Below are 23259 nucleotides of genomic sequence, written 5' to 3'. Positions count from 1 at the left end.
CCTGACATTCGCGCTTTAAACACACTTTTTAAGTGAAAATGGACACTGGTTTCTAGTGTCACTGTAGTAGCCTTGATCCACAATATTTATCTATTTTTGGACAAAAAATAGGCAACGCTGTACTTTAGGTTTGACTGTTGAGAATTGTTAAGTGAGTATTTAATTGTATTTAGATGGTTTACATTAACTGGGGCTTCACTTGTACTTTAATGTATAAGACTAGACTGAAACTGTGCTGGATAGGTTTGGAGGTGCATATTTGTAATGTATATCACTGTAAATAAAAGCTTCCAAACATTAGACTTCAGTTCTATCCTTCACTAGCTGGCTACCTTGAATAGCGAACAACAGCCTGTCACTGCTATGTTTGCTGCGCTCTGTAGAAAGGCAGTATAACATTGCCAACTTTACCCTGTCTCACCTCAGCTGCAGCTGAAACCCTCAGTCATGCCTTTGTAACCTCTAGTCTCAACTGTTCTAATGCGCTTCTGACTGGTCTCCCAAATTTAATCCTCTGTAAACTTGAGGTCATCCAGGACTCTGCCAATACTCTAACTTGCAGCAAGCCCCATTCAGTTATCACCCCAGTGCTCACTGGCTCCCAGTCAAGCAATATCCTGATTTTTTAAAAAAAATTCTCATCCTTGTTTTCAACTTTCCCCATGGGCTGGTCCCTCCCAATCTCCTATAGCACCACAACTCTCCAAAATATCTATGCTCATCTAATTCTGGCATCCTGATCAGATCAAGAGGAACTGTTTCATTCATGGAAGGATTGAGAACCAGAGGACACAGATCTAAGAAAATTTGCACAAGAAGCAATGGTGACATAAGGGAAAACCTTTTAGTGCAGAAAGTGATTACGATCCAGAATGCACTGCCTCAGGGTTGTTGGTGGCAAGGTCAGTTCAGGCTTTCAAAAGGGAATTGGTTCATTATCTGGGAAGGAATGAAATGTATGGCTATGAGGAAAAGGCAGCGAGTGGCACTAGGTGAATTGTTCCTTCAGGGAATATGAGAAATGACAAGCCAAATGACCACCTGTGCTGTAATCATTCTATGATTCTACCATTGGTGGCCATGCTTTCAGTTGCCCAGGCCCTAAGCTCTGGAATTTTCCCCTACTCTTCTCTCTTAAGACGCACCTTAAAAGCTTTTAGGTATTTGACCTAATATTTCATTGTGGTGTTCTGTGTTGCTCCTGTGAAGCACCCTGGCACATTTTATTACGTTACAATGTGCTATATAAATATGTGTTGGAGAAACACATGCTGTATCCTGAGGCTAAAAGGAGTAAGAAAAACACCCATGCTTCTTCTTCCTAACTTTTTGTAATTATCCTTGCTAACCATGCACAGGTGTAAAACTCGGTGCAGGACAGGATTGGTGACAATTGGCTGTTACTAATCTCTAGAAAAGCACAACAGTGGGGAGTGCAGTCCAGAGAGACATCGCCTATAGTGAGCAGCAAGGGAAGAAAATAGTCCATGCGTTGGGATGAATACTTTAACGACCTCTCTTTCTGCCAATGCACAAAGAACACAGTGTTGTACATCTGTGTTCTCACCCAACAAATAACATTGTAATGGATCCTTTCATTATGTGAAAGGAGAAAGAAACTTACATTGCTAAATCAGAATGGAGTATTGATAGCTCAGTATGTGCAACTATCATGTCTTGAGTCCACTGTCAGCCATCACAACCATGTAGCTTTCCCTGCAAACATAGTGAACAAGTTGTCCCTGATTATGATTGTGATGTCAAATTCTTTCCACCATCCCAACCTCTGCACCAACCATCTCTCCTTGAGTTGTACCTACAATTGTTCCTCCTTTCTGCCTCTGTCCTTTCTCTCTCTCTCTCTCTCTCCTCCCCGCCCCCCCCCCTTCTCACTTCTCCACTGCCATCTGCTTCAGAATATCTGTAAGTCTCCCTCACTCTCAATTGTGAGTTTTGTAGAATTGTCCTATTCTGGAAAAAGCAGGACCTATCCAGAAATAGACAGTTCAGTAACAGCAGACAATCGAATGAGGAGGAAGAAAACGGGTGCTGAGATTCTGATTAGAGAAAGGGGAAAGAGACTTTTGGACTGGGAACCAAGACAGACTCTAACAACATTACTGATAACTCATCAGGTGGATGGGCAATCGGGGGTGAACATCCAGTGCAATTGTGCATGTTGAAGGCATGCAAGATATCCATTGCAGTTTATTTGACAGCTTTTAAACAATCTGGGTTTCCCCACACACAAACATTTAAAGAGTGGGTATAATGGTAACTATTGCACTGGGTTGCATGTGCTCGGATGTTTCTGCTGCTACCCCATTTTCTCCCCCCTTTCTGACAAGCCAAACTTACTGCAATCTCACCACACCCTAGCACTGTATCTCCCACCTCTAGTTTCTGTCCCATCTCCTCCCCAGGCTCATCCACTCCCACTCACTTTATTCCATTCCCACCGAATTCTTGACCATACACCTTCCTTCCTGGTACTCATGCCAAGTGACATTGTAAATGGTTCTCTCTACATATATCTTTTCAAGATTTTTTAAAAAACCTCCCACTATTTTTTTCTTTTTAAAAAAAAACAACTATTCCATGTTCAATGCCTCTTTTCTGTCCAATTCTTGAACATGTTGTTACTTTCCAAATCTGTGCCCAATATTTCTGCATCTCCCCGTTGTTACTTTCCAAATCTGTGCCCAATATTTCTGCATCTCCCCGTTTGTGTCTCCAATCAAACTTTAGCTTTTCCCATTTCACCAAAATTGTCCTAACAAAATTTACGAATACCATTTGCTAACTGTGACTTTAATGCATTATCCTCCCTCTAACATATTCAATTGTATTATCCTCAATAATATATTTCCAGCATACAATCTGGCTACACTGAGGAGAAGGTATCTGATATCAGCTTTTCTTCCCAAATCTGTATCATTACCTAATGTTCTCCGAAGATGTGTTCTTAGCCTCGTGTCTTGTTTATCTACATGCTGTTTCTTGATGACACCTTCCACAAACATGAGATCAACTTCCATGTGTATGCTGATGACATCCAGCACTACCCCTCTTGACCTATCCAAAAATAAGAAGCAACTAAGCCATAGAAGGACATATGAGCATGTGACTAAAAGTTTGATTAGTCTGTCCCACAAAGTTTGTCTTAAGGAGGATCTTAACACAGGCAGAGGTGGAGAAATTAGGGATAGAATTGCAGAGCATGGGTTTGGGTAGCTTAAGGCACAGGGAACAGTGGTCGGGCATGATGCTGCAGAAGTGGAGGGGGTGGGGGGGGAGCTCTAGGGGCAAAGGCACCATAGGCCAGTGTTAAAAGAGCAGAGCATTGTTTTTTTGGGGGGAGAGAGGGAGGAGCTTGTGGGAAGAGTTTCAAGGCCAGAAGAGGTTTCAGCGGCAGAATAATTCAGATACTGCAACCAGAAAGTGTGATTCCTAGATCATCATTTTATAAAGGTGGGCAAGGTTGGGATTCTAACTTTTTTCTGGTTATGTTGAAAGCATAACCAAGATGGTGCTATATCAGAGTCAGAGCATTAGAACAATTACACAGAGAGCTTTTGATTCTTATCTTAATTTCTCAGATTTTTCATCATGTGACTCTCACCTCAAACACTTTTCGTGGTTCAGCCATATTGGAAGTTGAAGAAGTGGTCTTGTTTTTCTAAACATTAAAAGTAACTGAATCTATATTGCAAATTGTTGCCATTCATACCTCCGAATACATAATAGTTATGCCTCAAATTGGTGCAAGGGTTTTTTTCCCCGTACTTGCATTAATGTTGTGTTGTCTGTGTTTATTAACTTGTCAGATTAGGTGACTGTACAGAATTGTAATTTATTCATATCCCAGTATACTTTTTATGAGGTTCCACTTTATGGCAAAATCCTGACTCTCCCATTATCGAAACCTATTACTGAATCATGATTTGATGAAAAACTAAACTCCCGCATAGCTTTTTGGCTCACGTATCATCTGCCTGATTCCATGCGCTGACTTGTAAGGTGAGTAAAATGTGCATTTCTGAGGTGAAAAATTGAAGCCAGGTCAAAATGCAAGCACAGCACGCCTTAGTAGAAAAGGGAGGTGTGTGTTATTCTGGCGGTCAGAAACCAATGTCGGGATTTTACCAGCCCACTCACCACGGGAATTGGAGTAGGTGAGGGGCAGAGCATGGAAAGACCCGTTGACCTCAGGCAGAATTTTACGGTTTCGGGACGAGCAAGACCATAAAATCCCGTCCCTAATGTTTGCCTTAATGATGGCAAGCAAAAGTTGAAACACTGAGTGGGATTTTCCTCCCCTTTTGTGGTGTGTTTCACGGTGGCGGGAGGTGGTGCGCCAATCACTGTTGGTGGGATCTTATGGTCTCGCCCTTGTCAACTGTGTTTCCCATGGAACACACCCCATGCCATCAAAAAGCCTGTGGCGCAGGTGCGCTGTCGGCAGGACCATAAGATCCTGCCAGTGTAAACACTAGCAAGATTTTGGCAACTTCTTAAAAATAGGAAACTGCAAAGATGCAGTCAGGAGTTTGCCACAAAATGATTGAAAATGGAAACTTGCTTCTCAAAAAAACAATTTAGGAAAATTTAAAAATGTTTTTTTGTTTTTAACCAAGTTTCAGAACTCAAACATTTTAAATTCTTTCTTTTTCGAAGTGTTTCCTAGAATTTTGTCTTGTCCAGCTATCATCAGGCAGCTTGTTACTGAAACTCTAGTGTACTGTACATATTCTGCTGTGTAAAATGCATGTTCATTTCGTTTTGTTTTTCAGATTCCTTAAGACCCGGATATGACCTCCTTTTTTGAATGGATTTATAATGGTTTCACTAATAGCTTCTGTAGTGCACTTCAGTTTTTAGGTAAGAATTTCTGTTTATATAAATTCTAAACTTGAGGCAAGTTCACAGATTAAACAAAATGGGATTATTACATATGATTTATAGTTATAGATGTAATATTTGTAATATGCACTCTCTCTGGTTATTTATTTTCCTTCTTTCTCACCCCAAACCCGTTACAACATACCCTCTGGAAACATGGCATTTAGATAATTTGAGCATTCTGTTTGAATACTGAGGAAGCAATGAGCCATCCACATATTAATCTGGGTAACATTTGCACTGCTGACATTCCAGTTATATTTTCTCACCCTCTCTAATATTCTACACATGCTAGATATCTAGTCAAATGTCACTAAAAAGATTCCATTCTTGTCACAGATATAACTATAAATAATTCTCACTATTTTTGAAGAGATGATAATTGTTAACCTTAATAAGACCATTTCATTGGAATTAACAATCGCTGAAGGAAAAAAGCAAAAAATAAAGCATTTTGCATGACCACTAAATGTCCCAAATCTTCATAGCCAATGAATATTTTTGAAGTGATTTCACTTGTAATTTGGGAAATGTGGCAGCAAGCTCCAACAGACAGCCATGTGTTCATCTGTTTTGTGACGTTGATTGAGGGATAAGTGTCAGCTAGGTGACTTGGGGATGACTCCCCAACCCTTCAAAATAGTGCCATGGGATTTTTTACACCCACCTGAGAGAGCAGAAAGAGCCTCAATTTAATGTCTCATCCAAAAGACGGAATTTCCAATGCTTTCAGTATTCCACTGAACGTGAGATTCTTAGGGGCGATTCTCCCATCATGCAGCGTTGATTTTTTAGCACAGCGGGCCGGGTGATTCGAGCAGGGCTGGAGTAACGCGATCCGTGTTAGGCGTCGCCCCGAGCGTGATTTCCGGCGCTGTCAGCTCCACACTAGAAATAGGCGCAGAGCTGCATTACCTGTGCAGGGCTTCATTTAAAAGTATTTTAAATATAATTAGCGGGTCCAGGACTGAAGTCTCTGGGCCCACTAGCCTCCTCCACGCCATTCCCCAGTTCCCATCAATGGGGGCCTCCCAGAGGGTCAAGCAGCAGGTGGGTGCCCCCTGGGCATTGGCACCTTGGCAGTGCCAACCTTGGCCCCCTGACACTGGCCAAGGGGCACAGTGCTAATTCCCAGAGGGTACCTTCACAGTTCCCATCAGGCATGGGGCAGTGACAAGGGGGTGGGACCAGATGAGGTGGGGCGATCAATAGGGGTTGGGGGTCCCGCTGCCACTCTGCAGTCAGGCTCGCTGGGGAAGGGCAAGCCAATGGGATGGGGGCAGCCTGCTGGGCAGTGTTGGGGCTACAATGGGGTGGGGGGAATTGAGAGGGGTGGGAGATTTGGGGGGGGGGTCGAGGCTGGGCCCGGGCATGCTTAGGGGGCCAGCAATTGGGGGTGGGGGTGGGGGGGAGTTGGGAGGGTCGTCGTTGCGGGGACCGTGGGCTCGCCAGCAATCAGGAGGCCGGCAGATAGTATAAGCTTCTGAGGTCGAGTGTAGTTCCTACTTGGGTGCCAAATATTTGCATGTATTCTCAAATGCAGTAAGTGCTTATTAACACAGTGAATTGTTAATGAATATAATAATCTTGTAAAAATGGTTCATAAAGAGATGATGTTGGTTCAGTCTGTGGCAGCCATGGCTCGGTTGGTCACCCTCTTGCCTCGAAATCGTAAAGTTCCAGGTTCAAGTTCATTGCGCATGCGCCAATCTCAGCGCTGACAGCTCGGCGCATGTGCAATGGCTCGCTCAGTGCTGCCGGCCTCCTGGGCGGGAATAGGCCCCACCCCATGATTTTTTAAAATGTGATTTACACTGGTGCACTCAGCAATGCACGGAGTGTGGGAGATTCGTCTCTGAACTCCCACTGAAAAAAAACTGCGTGATTTACTCCAGTTTTCACACAAATTCGACACTTCGAATATTTTTGGGAGGGAAACCCCCCCCCCTTTAGAGTGGGGCTTGAACCTGGAACTTTGATTTAGAGGCAAGAGTGCGACCAACCGAGCCATGGCTGTCACAGACTGAACCAATATCATCTCTTCTTAAAACATTTTTACGAGATTATTATATTCATGAACAATTCACTGTGTTAATAAGCACTTGCTGCATTCAAGAATACATGCAAATGTTTGGCACCCAAGCAGAGCTACACTGAACCTCAGGAGCTTGTACTTTATCAGCAGAGAACTGGCTTTCCTTTTCCATGTCCATTTATTGTATTTATTCAACAAATCAAATAACTGTTCCCAGTATTTGACGTGGTTTTTTTTTCCGGGTGCTCTATTTAAATTTAATCCTCGGTTATTTCATTCACTGAAACCTGATCCGTTTTGTACGTCATTGGAGCTGTGAGGGCAAGTAGAGGGTTTGGATTTGTCACCTATGTTGTTCCCAAACTTGTTGAACAACCTAACATAACATGGATTGGGTGTGTCAGGTATTAAACCCAGAATGTAATGGTGATTACTGTCAACTACTAATAATCCTGGCAGCAACAAGCTCTAAAGAGAGTCATTTGCTGGCTTCCGCTTGGTGTATGTGGCTAATTTATGAGGATTATGTACATTATTGGTGTTTAATTATTTTCCCACTACATATGCACTGCCCTGGCTTTTTACCTGGGTTTATGTATTGTTGGCAGATTTCTCCACTCTATGGAAAACAATTATTTACGTCTATTGTTTGAAATGTACGACAGAGTATTTCAGAATTTTTTTTACCTCACCTTATTGCGAAAGTTGATCTGACCAAGGCATGTAGCTTGAGCTTTAATGCACACCCTGTCAAACCCTTTGAGCTGTGCTGTTTGTACAGTGGATGTGTGCAACACTAGTATGGGAAAAGCTTTTGGCCTCTGATATCTAACGTTCACATTATAAATGTAGTTGGAATGAGGGTGTGCCTGTTCAGGTTGAGGGACAAAGTCAACTTTATGTCACCGTGTACCTTGTACCACCGAATAAGAATTAACCAGCCTGGATGATGCTTGTGTCACTCAAGGGGTAACCATGTGTAAGTGAAAAATAAAGCAACCTGTGATGTCAGGGAAAATTTGCAACACTTAATGATATATATATTTTTTTAAAACTTGTAGTACCATGACACTGGTGAATCTGTTGATCTGATACTGATTTGGCTATCTAAAGTTCCAGTTTGAAATGCTGTGGCATCTCAACATGTAAGCATGCATCCGTGATATTTTCCAAACAAGAAACCCTGGTTTCAAAAAGAATTCACTTGTGCGAAGAACACAGTGGAAGGTCGGAATGTCTCTCACAAAAGAAGTCTTAGCAGACAAACTGTAAAGTGTCCTTCCAGTTGTACAGTTTATTGGGACCAGGGAGTTGGATGAAAAGTGCAAATACTTTTTTATGCAACATCCTATCTGAAAATAAAACATTGTATATGGCACAACAATCATGTTGCCTGTTTGTATACACCACATGTCGTCTTGGACCTTTCCATTTTGGTAAATATTCAGCTAAATATCTGCTTTTGACTTATTTTTATGATCTGTGAGAAGAGACACACGTTGCTACAGAGCTTTTAATTAATTGCAGCATGTGATATTTTTGTTAAAGTCAGATTACTTGTTTGTTTGTTCTAGGACTGTACAAGAAATCGGGAAAATTAGTATTTCTAGGACTGGACAATGCTGGAAAGACTACTCTGTTGCACATGCTCAAAGATGATAGACTGGCACAGCATGTGCCAACGCTACATCCAAGTAAGTTGTGTAGTCATCAATGATTCATTCTTCTTAGAATTACGATTTCAAGAAACCATCAGTTTATAAATTTGTTTCTTTAATTTTTTTAAGCTCTTCCAGTTGTGTGGCTTCCATATAGGGAATGGAATGGTGATCAGTGTCCATATGGAACACTTCTAAGTAATGTATTATTGTCAGATGCAGATTAAAGTTCTTGTTGCATTGCTCCAGCAATGTGCTTTCGTCCTACCCTCAGATTATCTCAATGAGAGTTTTTTTCATTCCCCTTGCAACCAACTGTAAAAATGTGAATGAAATTTCTACTTATTATATTTTCGGTAATTTTCAGCTGTAGTTTCCTGCCTATTAGTCTACCTAGTTTTGTTTCTCTTTGGATTCCTACAGACTCGTGAAGCTAGGAAGGTTTCCGTCCATCAGTCTGGGCTAGCACATATCCAATTTGTGGAGTGAAAGGATACTTTGATAACCCATCACACCTTATGATATATAGAATATTAAATGCTGATTATAATATACTTTCATGAAAATTATATGGGATAGGATAATGTGAAGGAAAGTTCAAAAGTAATGGTAAAGTAAAAATTACGTCCGTAGTTTCCAAGGACGTCATTACTCACACCAGCATAATAATTCATGATTCATTAAACTTCCTCTACACCAACTTTTGTTTCTATATGAAATAAAGATCTTACATTTATATCGTACTTCATTACATCACCGAGAAAAACCTGAAGCACTTCCAATGTACTTGAAAGGGCAGTCACTTTTGTGTCGACAAACATGGTAGGCAATGTACTCACATCAGTGAGCTGAAAGACCATTTTATTTGGGTGATGTTGGGGCCAGGATAGGAGACAAACTCCTTTCTCTTCTTTCAGTCATGTCATGGATCCCACATTTCCCATGAACAATGTCACCTTGTAACACTTCATCCCAGTGACGGTACATCCAGTAATGCGCCATTAGTGTTAACTAAGGACTCCCACCCTGGAAGGACATGAATCAAAACCCTTTTGACTCAGAGCTAAGAATGATTCTAAGTGAGCCAAGCTTAGTTTTGTTGCTTGACTGAAATTGCAAAATCAAACCTGATACGCCCAGCAGTAAAGGAAATGGATTGTGCCTGTGGCATTCTAAACACTCAAGATCCTGGTCTTAGTTTTGCCACCTGGGGCAAGGAAGGTGGTGGTTTTGCTCTTCAAAGCAGAAAAAGGCAAGTTCGACAAGTGAGCTGTCTTGGGTGGCTCTTGTTCTAACCCAGCTCCTATTTCTTATGTTCTCATATTATTACTTATTTAGAGATATGAGGGTAGTGTGGGAAGATGGAGGTAGAAGATCAGCTATAATCTTGTTGCATGGCAGAACGGGCTTTAAGGACCATATGATGGTCTTAGCTCCTATTTCTTGTGCTGTTTGTATTTGTTTGAAAAGAAGCTCAAGCCTGGGAATGGACCTTTTTTGAAATTGGAGATTGCTGAATTGCCCAGGCAATATTAACCGTGGACGTAATTTGTTCGCAAAGGAAAATTGTGTTCTACTGATTGCTCCTTTAATTCTGTATGTTATTTTGAGAGTATTTATACTGTTACTGGTAGCACTCGGCAATCTCTTGATACCGTGTGGTTCTACTTTACAAGTGCTGGCTGGTATTTTATAGTCCATTATTTACCACCCCATCCTCATGTCACTTTAGAACTATTCAACGCTTCCAATATAAGAAGTTTCTGAATTTTCTAGGTTTCCTTCCTTGAGGAAGTATTTGTGAGCATTAATCTGTCCTAAGTCTCAGTCTTCTATTGTGCCTGTATTTTTACTGCCTGCCTTTCCTATTGCTAGTGAGACACCATTTTCTGCATCATTACTCAGAGGTGGAAATCTCTGACTGTACCAACTAGTGACACTTATTCAGTACCTCAGTGAAGAAGTAGTGTTTGATGTATATGCAGAATGAATTTTACATAAATGGCAAACTGAACTATTTCCTTGTCTATTTCCTTGGGTATTAACACAATGAACCCTTCAGTGCCTCAATGTGCTAATTTTGTGAATTCTGGTTAGAGCTTCATTCTGTTAAATAAATATTAAAAATAATACCTCTGGAAAATGCATCAACATTTCTTGAGTGTTTTGCTCTTCTCCAACACCAATGCAAGATCATATTTTTTCAGAAGCAGCTTACATTTTTGATGCCTTGATACATCCATGTGCCAGGTATTTTAATTTTTGTTTAGTTTTTCTACCCAATCATTTCCTGAAGTCTGCTATTGAGATGGTGTCCTCCAGCACCTTGTTTGACATTGAGACTGAAATAATTCCAGTTCTTGCCCAAATTCCATATGCATTTCCACCAGATGCCACTGGATAGTAATATGAATTGGAGACATAAGTTTTTATTTTCCCCTCTCTTTCAGTGCCTGTGCTGTATGTCTTAACTGGCATTGCCACAGATAATCCAGGATCTGAATTTCAGCCTGAATAGCAGTCTTATCTCTCTATATACTGGTTGTTACATATACTACCAAAACTTTATCATCAGCATAATACATTGTCTTCTGTGTGGTATATGTTGCAGTTCCATTCAAATAGAGTATCTTGTACCCTAACCTGAGCAGCATCACAGGGGATTTTGTTGTATGTAAAAGTTTTGAGAATGTTGTCACACTTCAGTAGGTCACAAATATATGTTGAAAAGACAGTTATTTACTGTAGAGAACAATTTGTTGTGAAAGAAATATGTGGCCTGACCTGAAACCAGATATTTACAGATACTCCCAATCTGCAAATTTCCATTCTCTGCTCTGATTGATTAACCACTAAACCACACTCATCTTGTGCTTATTTACACAAGTTAAAGATAAAAGATTTGCATTTATAAAGCAGTGTTCATAACCTGGGGGCGTGCCAAAGTACTTTACAATCAATGAAGTAGTTTTGAAATGTAGGCACTTTTGTAATGTATTCTTGGGCTCAGTGTCAAGTTACTCCTCTTAGCGGACCTTTCATGCCAGTACTTTTGGGCTTATCGAGTTAAATAACAGCACGCCCCAAGTATAATAAGAGAGCCCTTATTATTAAAATATACCTTGCGACCAGCTGTCATTATGGATGGCATGCTAAGAACTACTGTTATCATCAGCTGCTTTATTTTCAAAAAAATACTTGAGCTGTGCGCTGTTTTCAAAGTCAGTAGTCAATTTCACTGCACTCCATGGCTTAGAAACAAAGGGATAACTTACTAAGTCTTTAAAATATTAGTTCACCTCTAACCAAACTGGTCCAAATCTTAAAACACAGCACCTTGATACAGCACACAGCATTCTCTCTCTTTAAGAGTTCGAAAATTCTCTGGCGACTTCCAATGACATGGCAACCACTACCCTGAGGCAGATTCCTATCCTTTGATGTGTAAGTGAGGTCCCCGGTATCTCCACGTTAATTAAGCTGCCCCTCCCTAGCTACTGCAACACCCAAGAACCTCAGGTTTAGTAATGAATGATCTTCTCATAGACATTGTGCGTAACAGCCCTTCTGTATTGCTAAATATAAATTCAAATCAACATAAGTAAACAGTCTTCTCTCAAACTACAAGCTTATTGTTGAAAGCAAGTGCTAAATATACCATCATAAGAAGAAGACATTCTAACCACCCAGGAAAAATCCAATTTGCCACAGTGGCGTAAGTGGAAGGTATGCTAATTTAAAAAAAATAATTTATGGGATGTGAGTGTCCCAAGCAAGACCAGCATTTATTGCTCATCCCTAATTGCCCTTGAACTGACTAGCTTGCTAGGCCATTTCAGAGGGCTTTTAAGAGTCAACCACAGTGCTGTGGATCTTGAATAACATGTCGTTAAAATCTGATAATGTCCCTAAAGGACATTCGTGAACCAGGTGAGTTTTTACAACAATCAACAATGGTTTCAGGGTCATCATTAGACCTTTAATTCCATATTTTTAAAAAATTCAAATCTCACTGTCTGCCGTGGTGCAGTTAGAGCCTGGGTCTCCAGGTTACTAGTCCAGTGACAGTAAAAATACACAACCATCTCCCCATTAAACATGGATCTACTGTAGCAACATAACAAAAACATTGTGTGGTACACGTACAACATTGGTGGGGAAGTGGACTTGAGACCAGGGAGAGATCAGCCAGTATCTGATTGAATGGCTCTGAAGCAGGCTCGGAGGGTTGAATTTGCCTAGTTCTGTTCCTAATTTCTATGTTCCTATACCTGTTCTTATTAACCGCCTAATGTTTGACTCACTAGGAGCAACACCACTGGAGATCTGCTAGTGTACTTTATTAAAGCATCCCTGCATGCAATAATATAGGAGATGAAATTCTCAAAACATTACTATTGGCCACTTCAAATTCTAATTCATATCTTTTCTTCAAATGTACAGTAGTTACCGAAGTTTTAAATGTATGTTACAATGATTGCTAAAAGTAATTAAATATCCCTGTGTTAATGACTACTGGAATATTTCCACATAAATAATCAACTATTTGTTTTTCCCAAAGCTTCAGAAGAGCTGACGATTGCTGGGATGACTTTCACTACTTTTGATTTGGGTGGCCATGCACAAGGTACATATCAGTTCTTAATGGCATCTCAAAAGAGATTTTAAAAACATGCCAACTGTAATGTTGTCTTCAACTTTTTTCTTTAAAAGCACGCAGAGTCTGGAAAAACTACCTCCCTGCTATCAACGCTATTGTCTTCCTGGTTGACTGTGCAGACTGTGAGCGTCTGGCAGAATCTAAAGCAGAGCTTGATGTAAGTAAATCTTTAGTGAGAATACCTCCATGTCACCTAGAGCGCAAGTTATTCAAATAATTAGAATACGATAAATGGATTTACACCTTTCAGTTCCAGGTATATTTGACAACTATACACCGTGTAATCTAACTTCTATCACATAATTACATCAGTACCTTTTTACTTTCACCTCTCCTGTCCTGAAGGCTGAAATTGAATCTGGGTTATTTTTTCATTGGCAGTAACAACTCTCACTCAAGTAACCTTTGTTTCTCAGTAATACAGAGCAGTGAGTTTGGATGGGGAATTTGACTTTTGAGGTATAACCCAGGCCTTGTATGTGACAAGGAATGGGAAACCTGGGATGAATTTCACTCAGGCTGGGAACATTGAAACCAGACTTGGCTCTCCTGCCGGAATTAACTCAATCCAAAACAGGGATCATTCAGAGAGCACACCGCTAAGTGAACTGGCTACAGCCTAAGGGCAATACATCAGAAATGGAAATTTGGCCAGAGTGAGAATATGGAGTAGGATGGGCAGGAGGAACAGAGTAGTTCAAATATAAGAAGGTAAAGAATTTAAACTTAAAGAATAAGTAAAAACAATGTGGTTAAATGTAAGTGATGATCTTCGGAGCAATGACTACAATAAGTTCCAAACGGAAGAAATTAGAGAGAAAGATTAGTGAACTGGCTGAGATGAAATTGAAAGATAATAATTGATCCAGAACTATGGACCAACAAGGAGTTATTTTTAAAGAATAAAATTGCTGTAGTGTAGAATGGCATTTGTTGTATTCCATTTAAAAATGGGGTGGTACATGTTCCTGAATGTCATAGGTAAATAATGATAAAACAAAATTAAAATCAAAGAGGGATATTCAATCTGTGTGGAATGATGAAAATGACTCCCAAAAATAATGGCAGGTTTAGAGAAGTGAAGAAAGTAGATGAAAATTTCAATGTTTTTCTTCCAAAAGAACAGAAAAATAATCTATAAATTTATTAGTAAAAGAGAATTATTAAAAGTGAAATGGGACAGGAGGGTATTGATGAGACAAATCCTGAATTGGTTGAAAACAAGTAAGGAAAGAAATAAAAGAAAAGCATTAGATCAACTTGTTAAGCTAAAGGAAGACAAAATACCAGGATCGAACTGGTACATCCAAAGGTTTTGAGGGAAAAAGAGGAAATAAAGAAGAAATTGAAGTTGCTTTCAGGGTTCTGTCGAGTGTGATCCCAAGTGAGAAACTTGATGATAGCTGTTTACAAAGAACAGTACAGCACAGAAAACAGGCCCTTCGGCCCTCCAAGCCTGTGCCGCTCCTTGGTCCAACCAGACCAATCGTTTGTATCCCTCCATTCCCAGGCTGCTCATGTGACTATCCAGGTAAGTCTTAAACGATGTCAGCGTGCCTGCCTCCACCACCCTACTTGGCAGCGCATTCCAGGCCCCCACCACCCTCTGTGTAAAAAACATTCCTCTAATATCTGAGTTATACTTCGCCCCTCTCACCTTGAGCCCGTGATCCCTCGTGAACGTCACTTCTGATCTGAGAAAAAGCTTCCCACCGTTCACCCTATCTATCCCCTTCATAATCTTGTACACCTCTATTAGATCTCCCCTCATTCTCCGTCTTTCCAGGGAGAACAACCCCAGTTTACCCAATCTCTCCTCATAGATAAGACCCTCCATACCTGGCAACATCCTGGTAAACCTTCTCTGCACTCTCTCTAACGCCTCCACGTCCTTCTGGTAGTGCGGCGACCAGAACGGGACGCAGTACTCCAAATGTGGCCTAACCAGCGTTCTATACAGCTGCATCATCAGACTCCAGCTTTTATACTCTATATCCCGTCCTATAAAGGCAAGCAGACCATATGCCTTCTTCACCACCTTCTCCACCTGTGTTGCCACCTTCAAGGATTTGTGGACTTGCACACCTAGGTCCCTCTGTGTTTCTATACTCCTGATGACTCTGCCATTTATTGTATAACTCCTCCCTACATTATTTCTTCCAATATGCATCACTTCGCATTTATCCGGATTAAACTCCATCTGCCACCTCTCCGTCCAATTTTCCAGCCTATCTATATCCTGCTGTATTGCCCGACAACGTTCTTCGCTATCCGCAAGTCTATATGCAAGTATATATGCACAAAGACAGTTTCTCTATTCAGTACTGGTATAGAAACAATAACAAACACTTATATTGATATAGCCCCCAAAATAATCCACAGGAACAGTCTAAAACAAAGTATGACAGTGTGCCCCAAAGAAGATATGAGATAAATGACCAAGATGGTCAGAGGTATATTTTAAGAAGTGAAAAATGAAGTAAGCAAGTTAGAGAGGTGGAGAGATGCAGGGAGTGAATTCCAGAGCTTAAGGTCGAGGCAACTGAAAACACGATCACTAATGGTACAAGAGCCCAGAATTAGAATAATCCAAGGGTTGGCAGAGATAGAGAGGGGCAAGACCATGGAGGAATTTGAAAACAAGGATGAGAATTTTAAAATCAAGACATTAAAATGATTCTTAAACTGTGACAATAGGAACTGTTTGCATACTCAAGATATTTGAGGCATAGATTTTAACCCCTTTACGGATCCTTAAATGTCTTTAGATTCAGGAAATGAGAATATTCAGGAGTAAACTGGAATCAGTCCCGTATTTGACAAAAAAGTGGCTGTAAAACCTTTCTTCTCCTGTAATACTGTAAACACCGATGTATAACATACTATGGATGATGTTGGATGGAATCTTACCAAGCCATGGTAAAGTGTCAGGATCTGACTCAAAACTGGTGTGTTCCTCTCCAGAGGAGCAGGCAGGTTTTCTTTCTAGATCTTATGACAGTTTGTCCAAAAAAGAAAGCAAAAGGGGATATGTTAAACACCATTACTTTGATGGGGCGGGGCCTAAAGACACCTGCAAAGCCCGGCTCCACTGAAATCAGGGCGCTGTATGCCCCCTCTCACCATGCTGATATCCCCGTACGTGAGGCTCCCCATAGAGCTGTGCCCTGGCACAGGGTGACTACCAGGTTGGCAGTGCAGGGGGCAGTGCGAAGGCCATATCCCCCTCCCCAGGGGTTTTACTCACCTTTGCGTCCTGGAGGAATCTTCAATACAGGTTCACATCTGGGTGAACCTGTTGTAATCCTTGGCAATGTGACGTCATCTTGGCGAGGTATGAAAATGTAATGGTGGAGGAGGTGGGGCGAGATCTGTTGATTGCGGCCGGGGGGGGAGGGGAAGAAATAATTATGTTTAAATTTATTAAAATTGGATTCTTGCCCATTATGGGTGTGAACCTGATTACGTCGTTGGCGAGGGGTGGCGAAAATCGGAAATGGCAATCTTGCCAGCGAGATTCACCAGGTTTCGCAGGATCTTGAGCCCCTGACACCGATCCTGTGGATGGAGAGTGCGGGCTTAAGGTCCCATCCAATGTATGTGTAACGGAATCTGCACACCATCCAAACCAAATAGTAGATTTTAACTTGAAGATGTAGGATGAAATTCCAGCTGCGGCCTGAAGCTAGAACTTAGAACCCCCACGGTACAGAAGGAGGCCATTCGGCCCATCGAGCCGGCACCGACCACAATCCCACCCAGCCCCAATCCCAGTAACTCCAGGTATTTACCCTCTCAGTCCCCCTGACACTAAAGGGCAATTTAGCATGACCAATCATCCTAACCCGCACATCTTTGGACTGTGGGAGGAAACCGGAGCACCCGGAGGAAACCCACGCAGACACAGGGAGAACGTGCAGACTCCACACAGACAGTCACCCTAAGCCGGAATTGAACCCGGCTCCCTGGAGCTGTGAAGCAGCAGTGCTAACCACTGTGCCACCGTGTGGTCCCTGCTTCCTAGATATGTGTACTTTAATGAGCTTGATGAATGGCATGCATTTGCATGTCTTAAAGAAAAGTACTTCCTAACTGGAGCAGTTGAAAAGGGTGAAGTAAACTTCAAGAAAAAAAATATGGGGAAGCAATGGTCAAGAGAAGTGTGTATATACGCAGCACATGGATGGATCTAATTATTAACTTGACATTCTTCTTCCTGCAGGCACTAATGACAGATGAAACCGTTGGAAATGTGCCTATTCTTATCCTTGGTAACAAAATTGACCGACCTGAGGCAATCAGTGAAGAGAAATTCCGAGAACTGTTTGGACTGTATGGACAAACAACAGGAAAGGTAAGATTCAATCTTGCAACTGGTTAACCTGCTCCAATTTTCTCAACAAAATTCACTCCCAGCAGTGATGACCCATTAAGATTATAGAAGCATTTCCCCACCAGTTTTTGCTGCAGGGCAGATTAAGTAACAGTGATACTGGGGGGGGGCACAGTGGTTAGCATTGCTGCCTCTCAGTGCCAGAGACCCGGGTTCAATTCCGGCCTCTGGTCACTGTCTGAGTGGACTTTGCACGTTCTCCCCGTGTCTGCGTGGGTTTCCTCCGGGTGCTCCGGTTTCTTCCCACAGACCAAAGATGTGCAGGTTAGGTTGATTGGCCATGCTAAATTGCCCCTTAATGTCTCAAAATGTGTAGGTCAGGGGGATTAGCAGGGTAAATACGTGGGGTTACGGGGATAGGGGCTGGATGGGATTGTTGTGGTGCAGGCTCGAGGGGCTGCATGGTCTCCTTCTGCACTGTAGGGATTCTATGATACAAAAGCAAAAATGCTCTGGAAATCTGAATTAAAAACAGAAAATGCTGGAAACATTCAGCTAGTCAAATAGCATTTGCGAAGAGAGAGAAGCAGAGTCTGTGACCTTTCATTAAAACTGTGAAAGCTTGTTCAAACGTGCTTCAGAAGCAAATAAAATGCAAGTGGAGGGAATCCTGAGCCAGCAACTCATCCAAAACCCAGTTGTCCGCAGTATCCTGTCCTATTTGCAGCATAACCTTCTGGGTGCAGATCAGCCATAGTCACCAATGCACCCATAAGAACCCTACAAAACACTGCAGCTGATGAACCTGTTTGTCCTTGAGTCAAAGATGACCAAGATGCTCGCCTGTACCTAGGCCTGAAATGACAGAACTGGCAGAAATGCTGGAAGCAATACACATTTAATTGTGTCACTGGGACTCGAGCAACTGAGAGGTCACAAAAACTCCTGAAAGGGTATTTGTACCTCTCACACATGGTACTTGTGCCACATTGTATATAAATGTTCTCTAGATCTCTTGCCATTAGAGTAAAACCTGGAAAGCAAATAGGATAGACGAAATGTTTGCGTTTTATTTCGAAGGTTTACCCTTACTAATTAATCTTTCTGACTTGCATGGCATGACCTCTGAGGATTCTGCCAGTGCCACAACAGGTTAGCATCACCACCACTGCTCTGTTAGTACAGGTTCCCTGCCAAATGGTTCCCTGTTGCAACTCGGGAACAGGGCAAATCGGACAAGAGCAGAAACTTCTACCGCACTACACCTTGGTGATCTATATGTTATAGGGAAACATCTCTCTCTCCTGTTTGGCTGTTTAATTAGATCTCCACAAAGAGTATTTTTTCTGCACAGTTAATGTCAACTATCTTAGCTCTTATTGTACTGCCTTTAATTAAAGTAATTCTTTTATATTCCATTTTATTTTATTAATTTTAGCAAACCATCTCAATGGTGTTTTTTGCTAAGTATTCTTTTCAGCTTTAGCATCAGCAACCATTTCCATAAAGCTGTGCTGGTTGGGTCCCAGTGCAACAATACCATAAACTTTAAAGTTCTCGTCTTTGTGTTCAAATCCATCCATTTCTTTGCCCCTCCCCCTCTCTCTGCAACTGCTTTCAGACCAACAACCCTTTGAGAACATTGTATTCATTGAATTCTGGCCTCTTGTGCATCTCTGATATTGATCACCCCACTATTGAGTACCATGTCTTAAGCTGTCTTGACCCGAAGTGCTGGAATTCCATCCAAAAAACAGCTTTATCTCCTGTCAGATACTAACAACTTAAATCTGCGGCTATGCTTTTGGTCACTTGTCCCAGAATCTCCAAATGTGGCTCAGTGTCAAGTCTTATCTCATCGCAATCCTATGAAGTGCATTGGGACATTTTTACTATGATAAACGGAGCACTATGAATGCAAGTTGTTGGTCAAGATGCTTGGGTAGGTATGTTTTGGGGTGGGTGGAAGCAAAGTAACTTTATTTTGGGATCAATCTGTATACAGATGTATTTGTATTGCAACTTTCATGATGTATGCTTGCTGCATTTAGATCTGCAATAATGGGAGTCTGTGGGATGATATCAGAATCAATTAAGCTAACTCTTTTCTTTCTCTTTCACTACCTACTGGTCAAAAACAGGGAAATATTTCCATGAAGGAGCTTAATGCACGACCACTAGAAGTCTTCATGTGCAGTGTCCTAAAGCGACAAGGTTATGGAGAAGGTTTCCGCTGGCTAGCTCAGTACATAGACTGAAGATGACTTTGGGAAAGTTATCTGTCATAGGCTGAGGATCAGCTACCAACATACAACAACTTGAACCTAATAGACATTTTCTGGGTATATGTTTGGTTATAAAAGTTTGATGTTTTTCTAGAAGAATAACAATAGCATTGGCTGCGCTAAAAGAAAAAAAAATCATCTGTATGAATGAGGCCTCAAAAAAGTTCTTAAACAATTTGTATGTTTGAAGTTACAATATGGTAACACTCTAATTTCAGTGGATAAGATACCTGTTTCTTTGCTTTGATTTATTACATTAACCAAACCATCAAACTGTACAGTTTTGGACAGAGAGTGTACTTGGACAAACATAGCATCTGAATGCACTTTTTAACAGGAAAGCAACATACATGTGAGCGGTATTTAATGATCATGTAAAAATTTTTATGTACTATTTTTAAATTGTTCGGTTCAATAAATTTAGAACATGTAACCACCAATCCTTTTAGTATCTGAAGAATACAAATATTTTTAGAAAAATCTCAGTTTGTTGATACTTACTGCATGATGCCTTAACATTTTCAGGAGTATCTCTGAGCACCCTGTATTAAATTAGACTGTAACCAATTTGTTCCTTGCTTGACAAATAGAAGAAACAAATACTCATTCCTTATCAATTTCTGTGTTATTCTTCTAATGAGTACTGTGCAAAATGTAAGCACGTCTAGTTTTTATTTGAAGCTTTAAATTATACCCTCTTCACAGAATATGGAACACACCAATAAATTATACATGCATGAAATAATCCCATTAGCATTTTCCTTAAGCTCATGAGGATTTGTTCAAATAAGGAGTCGATTTCTAAGTCTTGGTTATTTCCTATCTTTTGTATTTTTTCTGTGGTGTCGAGTATCACTTTTTTAAAAATCGAGTTTTGGAAGAATTGTTTTGAAGTCTACTGCTGTTCTTGAATTCATTTTTTTCCCTCTGTTTGCCGAGACAGACCGTATCAGAAATGCACAACTCCCTTTGCCTAATTAGCAGCTTGGAGATTAATTTATAAAGGCGATATTGTTTGTTTACAGTAAAAGTTATTCAATATGACAGCACGAAATAGCCCTCAGCCAGCTAATACAAAACAGTGCTTGATGGTGACATGAACAAAAAAATAAGTAATACTTGTCTCTGCCTCATGTAATTAAACCTTGTCTAAAATGCACTTTCTAATGCCTCCTTGTGGTTAAATAGCCTGTCAATACTGACCAAAGTATACTTGAAGAATGGTCAGTAGGCATGATTTGTTGAGTCATCACTTGGAGATGAGGAATGAGAGGGCTCGAGAACCAGCGGAAGGAAAATGCATTCTAGAATGGCACAGTATGCAAGTGGATTCATATGCTTCAATCCCAGATGTTATATTGCAATTTCTCTATAAGGAGGTTCCAACTGGAAGGTGGCAAGCAGAGAAAAAAAACAGAGTTCAATGAGGAAATATTCCAAGCAACATTCATGGCAACCTCACAAACAATATTGAAGAAATTGCATGGTTTTGCATCACTGCATTCTACATAAAAGCATGGTATCAGTGGATGTGACCTACCGACAATCTAATACTGGGAGCATTCATAACTCGCACAAGTGCTCATTTATAACATGTGAGCTTAGACGGTAACTATTACAAATCTATTACGTTGTGGAAGCCATCACAGCCAAACTTGATTCTATTGTTGCCTGGTATCCACAGGCATGTACTTTCCACCAGTGGTCGCTGGATAACAACCAGGAATGGGGAAGTTTTTATTCACCTCTTTAACTCGGGGGAACTGAGGGCATTTACAGATCCCCTATTTCCTCTCCAGCTGCGGTCAGCGTGATGTAGTTAGCGAACCTGCAATCTTCTTGGTCTTTATAACTTGTGCGTAATCATGCAATCTCTGATAGGACTTTTCAGTTACAAATAGGTTAATGGGGACAAAGTAGAAAGGGTCGAGAGCTTCAAGTGTCCTTCCGACACTATTGTTGAGAAAGTCCACTTTCTCAGAAGACTAAGAAAATTTGGCATGTCCTCTACGACCCTCACCAACTTTTACAGATCCACCATAGAAAGTATTCTTTCTGGCCGTATCACAGCTTGGTATGGCTCCTACTCTGCCCAAGACCGCAAGGAACTACAAAAGGTCGTGAATGTAGCCCAAGCCATCACCCAAACCAGCCTCCCATCCATTGACTCTGTCTACACTTCTCACTGCTTTGGCAAAGCAGCCAGCATAATTAAGAACCCCATGCATCCCAGACATTCTCTCTTCCACCTTCTTCCGTCAGGAAAAAGATACAAAAGTCCCTGCTGCCATCAGACTTTAGAATGGACTTACCTTGCATTAAGTTGATCTTTCTCTACACCCGAGCTATGACTGTAACACTCTCTCGTTTCCTTCTCTATGGACAGTATGCTTTGCCTGTATATCATGCAAGAAACAATACTTTTCACTGTATATTGATACATGTGACAATAATAAATCAAATCAAAAACTAATCGCCGTTTCAAGCGGGGGGAGTTTTACCTGGCAATCTCTCCGAACTGCAGGAATAACCTGCCACCAGAAAATCTTTTAGTTTGCTGTGAATTTATTAAGCAATTTATTACAACCAAATAATCCTATAACATAGACCAGGGTGAGCAGATGAAGAGAAAACTAAATTCAATGTAGCCAAGAGTGAGATTGTTCCCAGGTGGGAGAAATAAGGAAGCCAATCATTTGAAAGAATTTTTTTTCTTCATTCTTTCCTGGCATATAGATGTCACTGGCAAGGACAGCATTTGTTGTTCATCCCTAATAGCTCAATAACTGAGTGACTTGTTAGGCTGTTATAGGGAACGGTAACGTTACTGTGAGTCCAAAGTCACACATAGGCCAGATTGGATATGGATGACAGATACCCTTCCCCAAAGAGGCATTGGTGAACCAGATGGCCTTATCATCGTCACCATTACTGAGACTAGCCTTATAATTCCATACTTAATGAATTCAAATTCTACCAGCTGCTGTGGTGGGATTTGAACCCACATTCCCAGAGCATTTGCCTGGGCTTCTGGATTACGCATTTGGTGACATTGCCAGTACACCACCATCCTCCTAAAACACCTAATCGGAGCCAAGAAGAAAGTAGACCTGGGAATACAGGTTCATAAGTTCAGAAGAAATAGGAGCAGAATTAGGCCATTCGGCCCATCGAGTCTGCTCTGTCATTCGATCATGGCTGATATGCTCCTCATCCCCATTTTCCAGCCTTCCCCTCCATAACCTTTCAACACATTACCAATTAAAAATCCATCTAACTCCTCCTTAAATTTACTCAAGGTGCATGAATCAATAAAGGCAGAGCAAGTTGACAAGGCCATAAATTGCAAGAAAGTAATGAGGTTCTTTTCCAGAGAAACCTGCAGT

The 23259-nt window shown here is 41.1% G+C and overlaps 1 protein-coding gene across 2 annotated transcripts in view; it reads left to right on the top strand.

Moving 5' to 3' along the window:
* The window catches only part of sar1b (secretion associated, Ras related GTPase 1B), a 30773-nt gene extending 9741 nt beyond the window's left edge, over window positions 1–21032 (top strand). Inside the window, exons 1-7 of one of the 2 annotated variants that reach the window (XM_078230865.1) lie at window positions 3869–4020; window positions 4794–4881; window positions 8512–8631; window positions 13157–13222; window positions 13309–13412; window positions 17478–17609; window positions 19730–21032. In XM_078230865.1, the coding sequence (XP_078086991.1) occupies window positions 4812–4881; window positions 8512–8631; window positions 13157–13222; window positions 13309–13412; window positions 17478–17609; window positions 19730–19846 (609 nt within the window). In that variant the 5' untranslated portion in view covers window positions 3869–4020; window positions 4794–4811 and the 3' untranslated portion in view covers window positions 19847–21032. Of the gene's footprint in view, window positions 1–3868; window positions 4021–4793; window positions 4882–8511; window positions 8632–13156; window positions 13223–13308; window positions 13413–17477; window positions 17610–19729 lie in introns of those variants that run through there. The other variant, XM_078230864.1, reaches the window with a different exon arrangement.
* Window positions 21033–23259: the final 2227 nt, after the last annotated feature.

This window comes from Mustelus asterias, chromosome 16 (assembly GCF_964213995.1).
Source record: "Mustelus asterias chromosome 16, sMusAst1.hap1.1, whole genome shotgun sequence".
NCBI lineage: Eukaryota > Metazoa > Chordata > Chondrichthyes > Carcharhiniformes > Triakidae > Mustelus > Mustelus asterias.
This window is presented reverse-complemented; position numbering and strand designations above follow the sequence as displayed.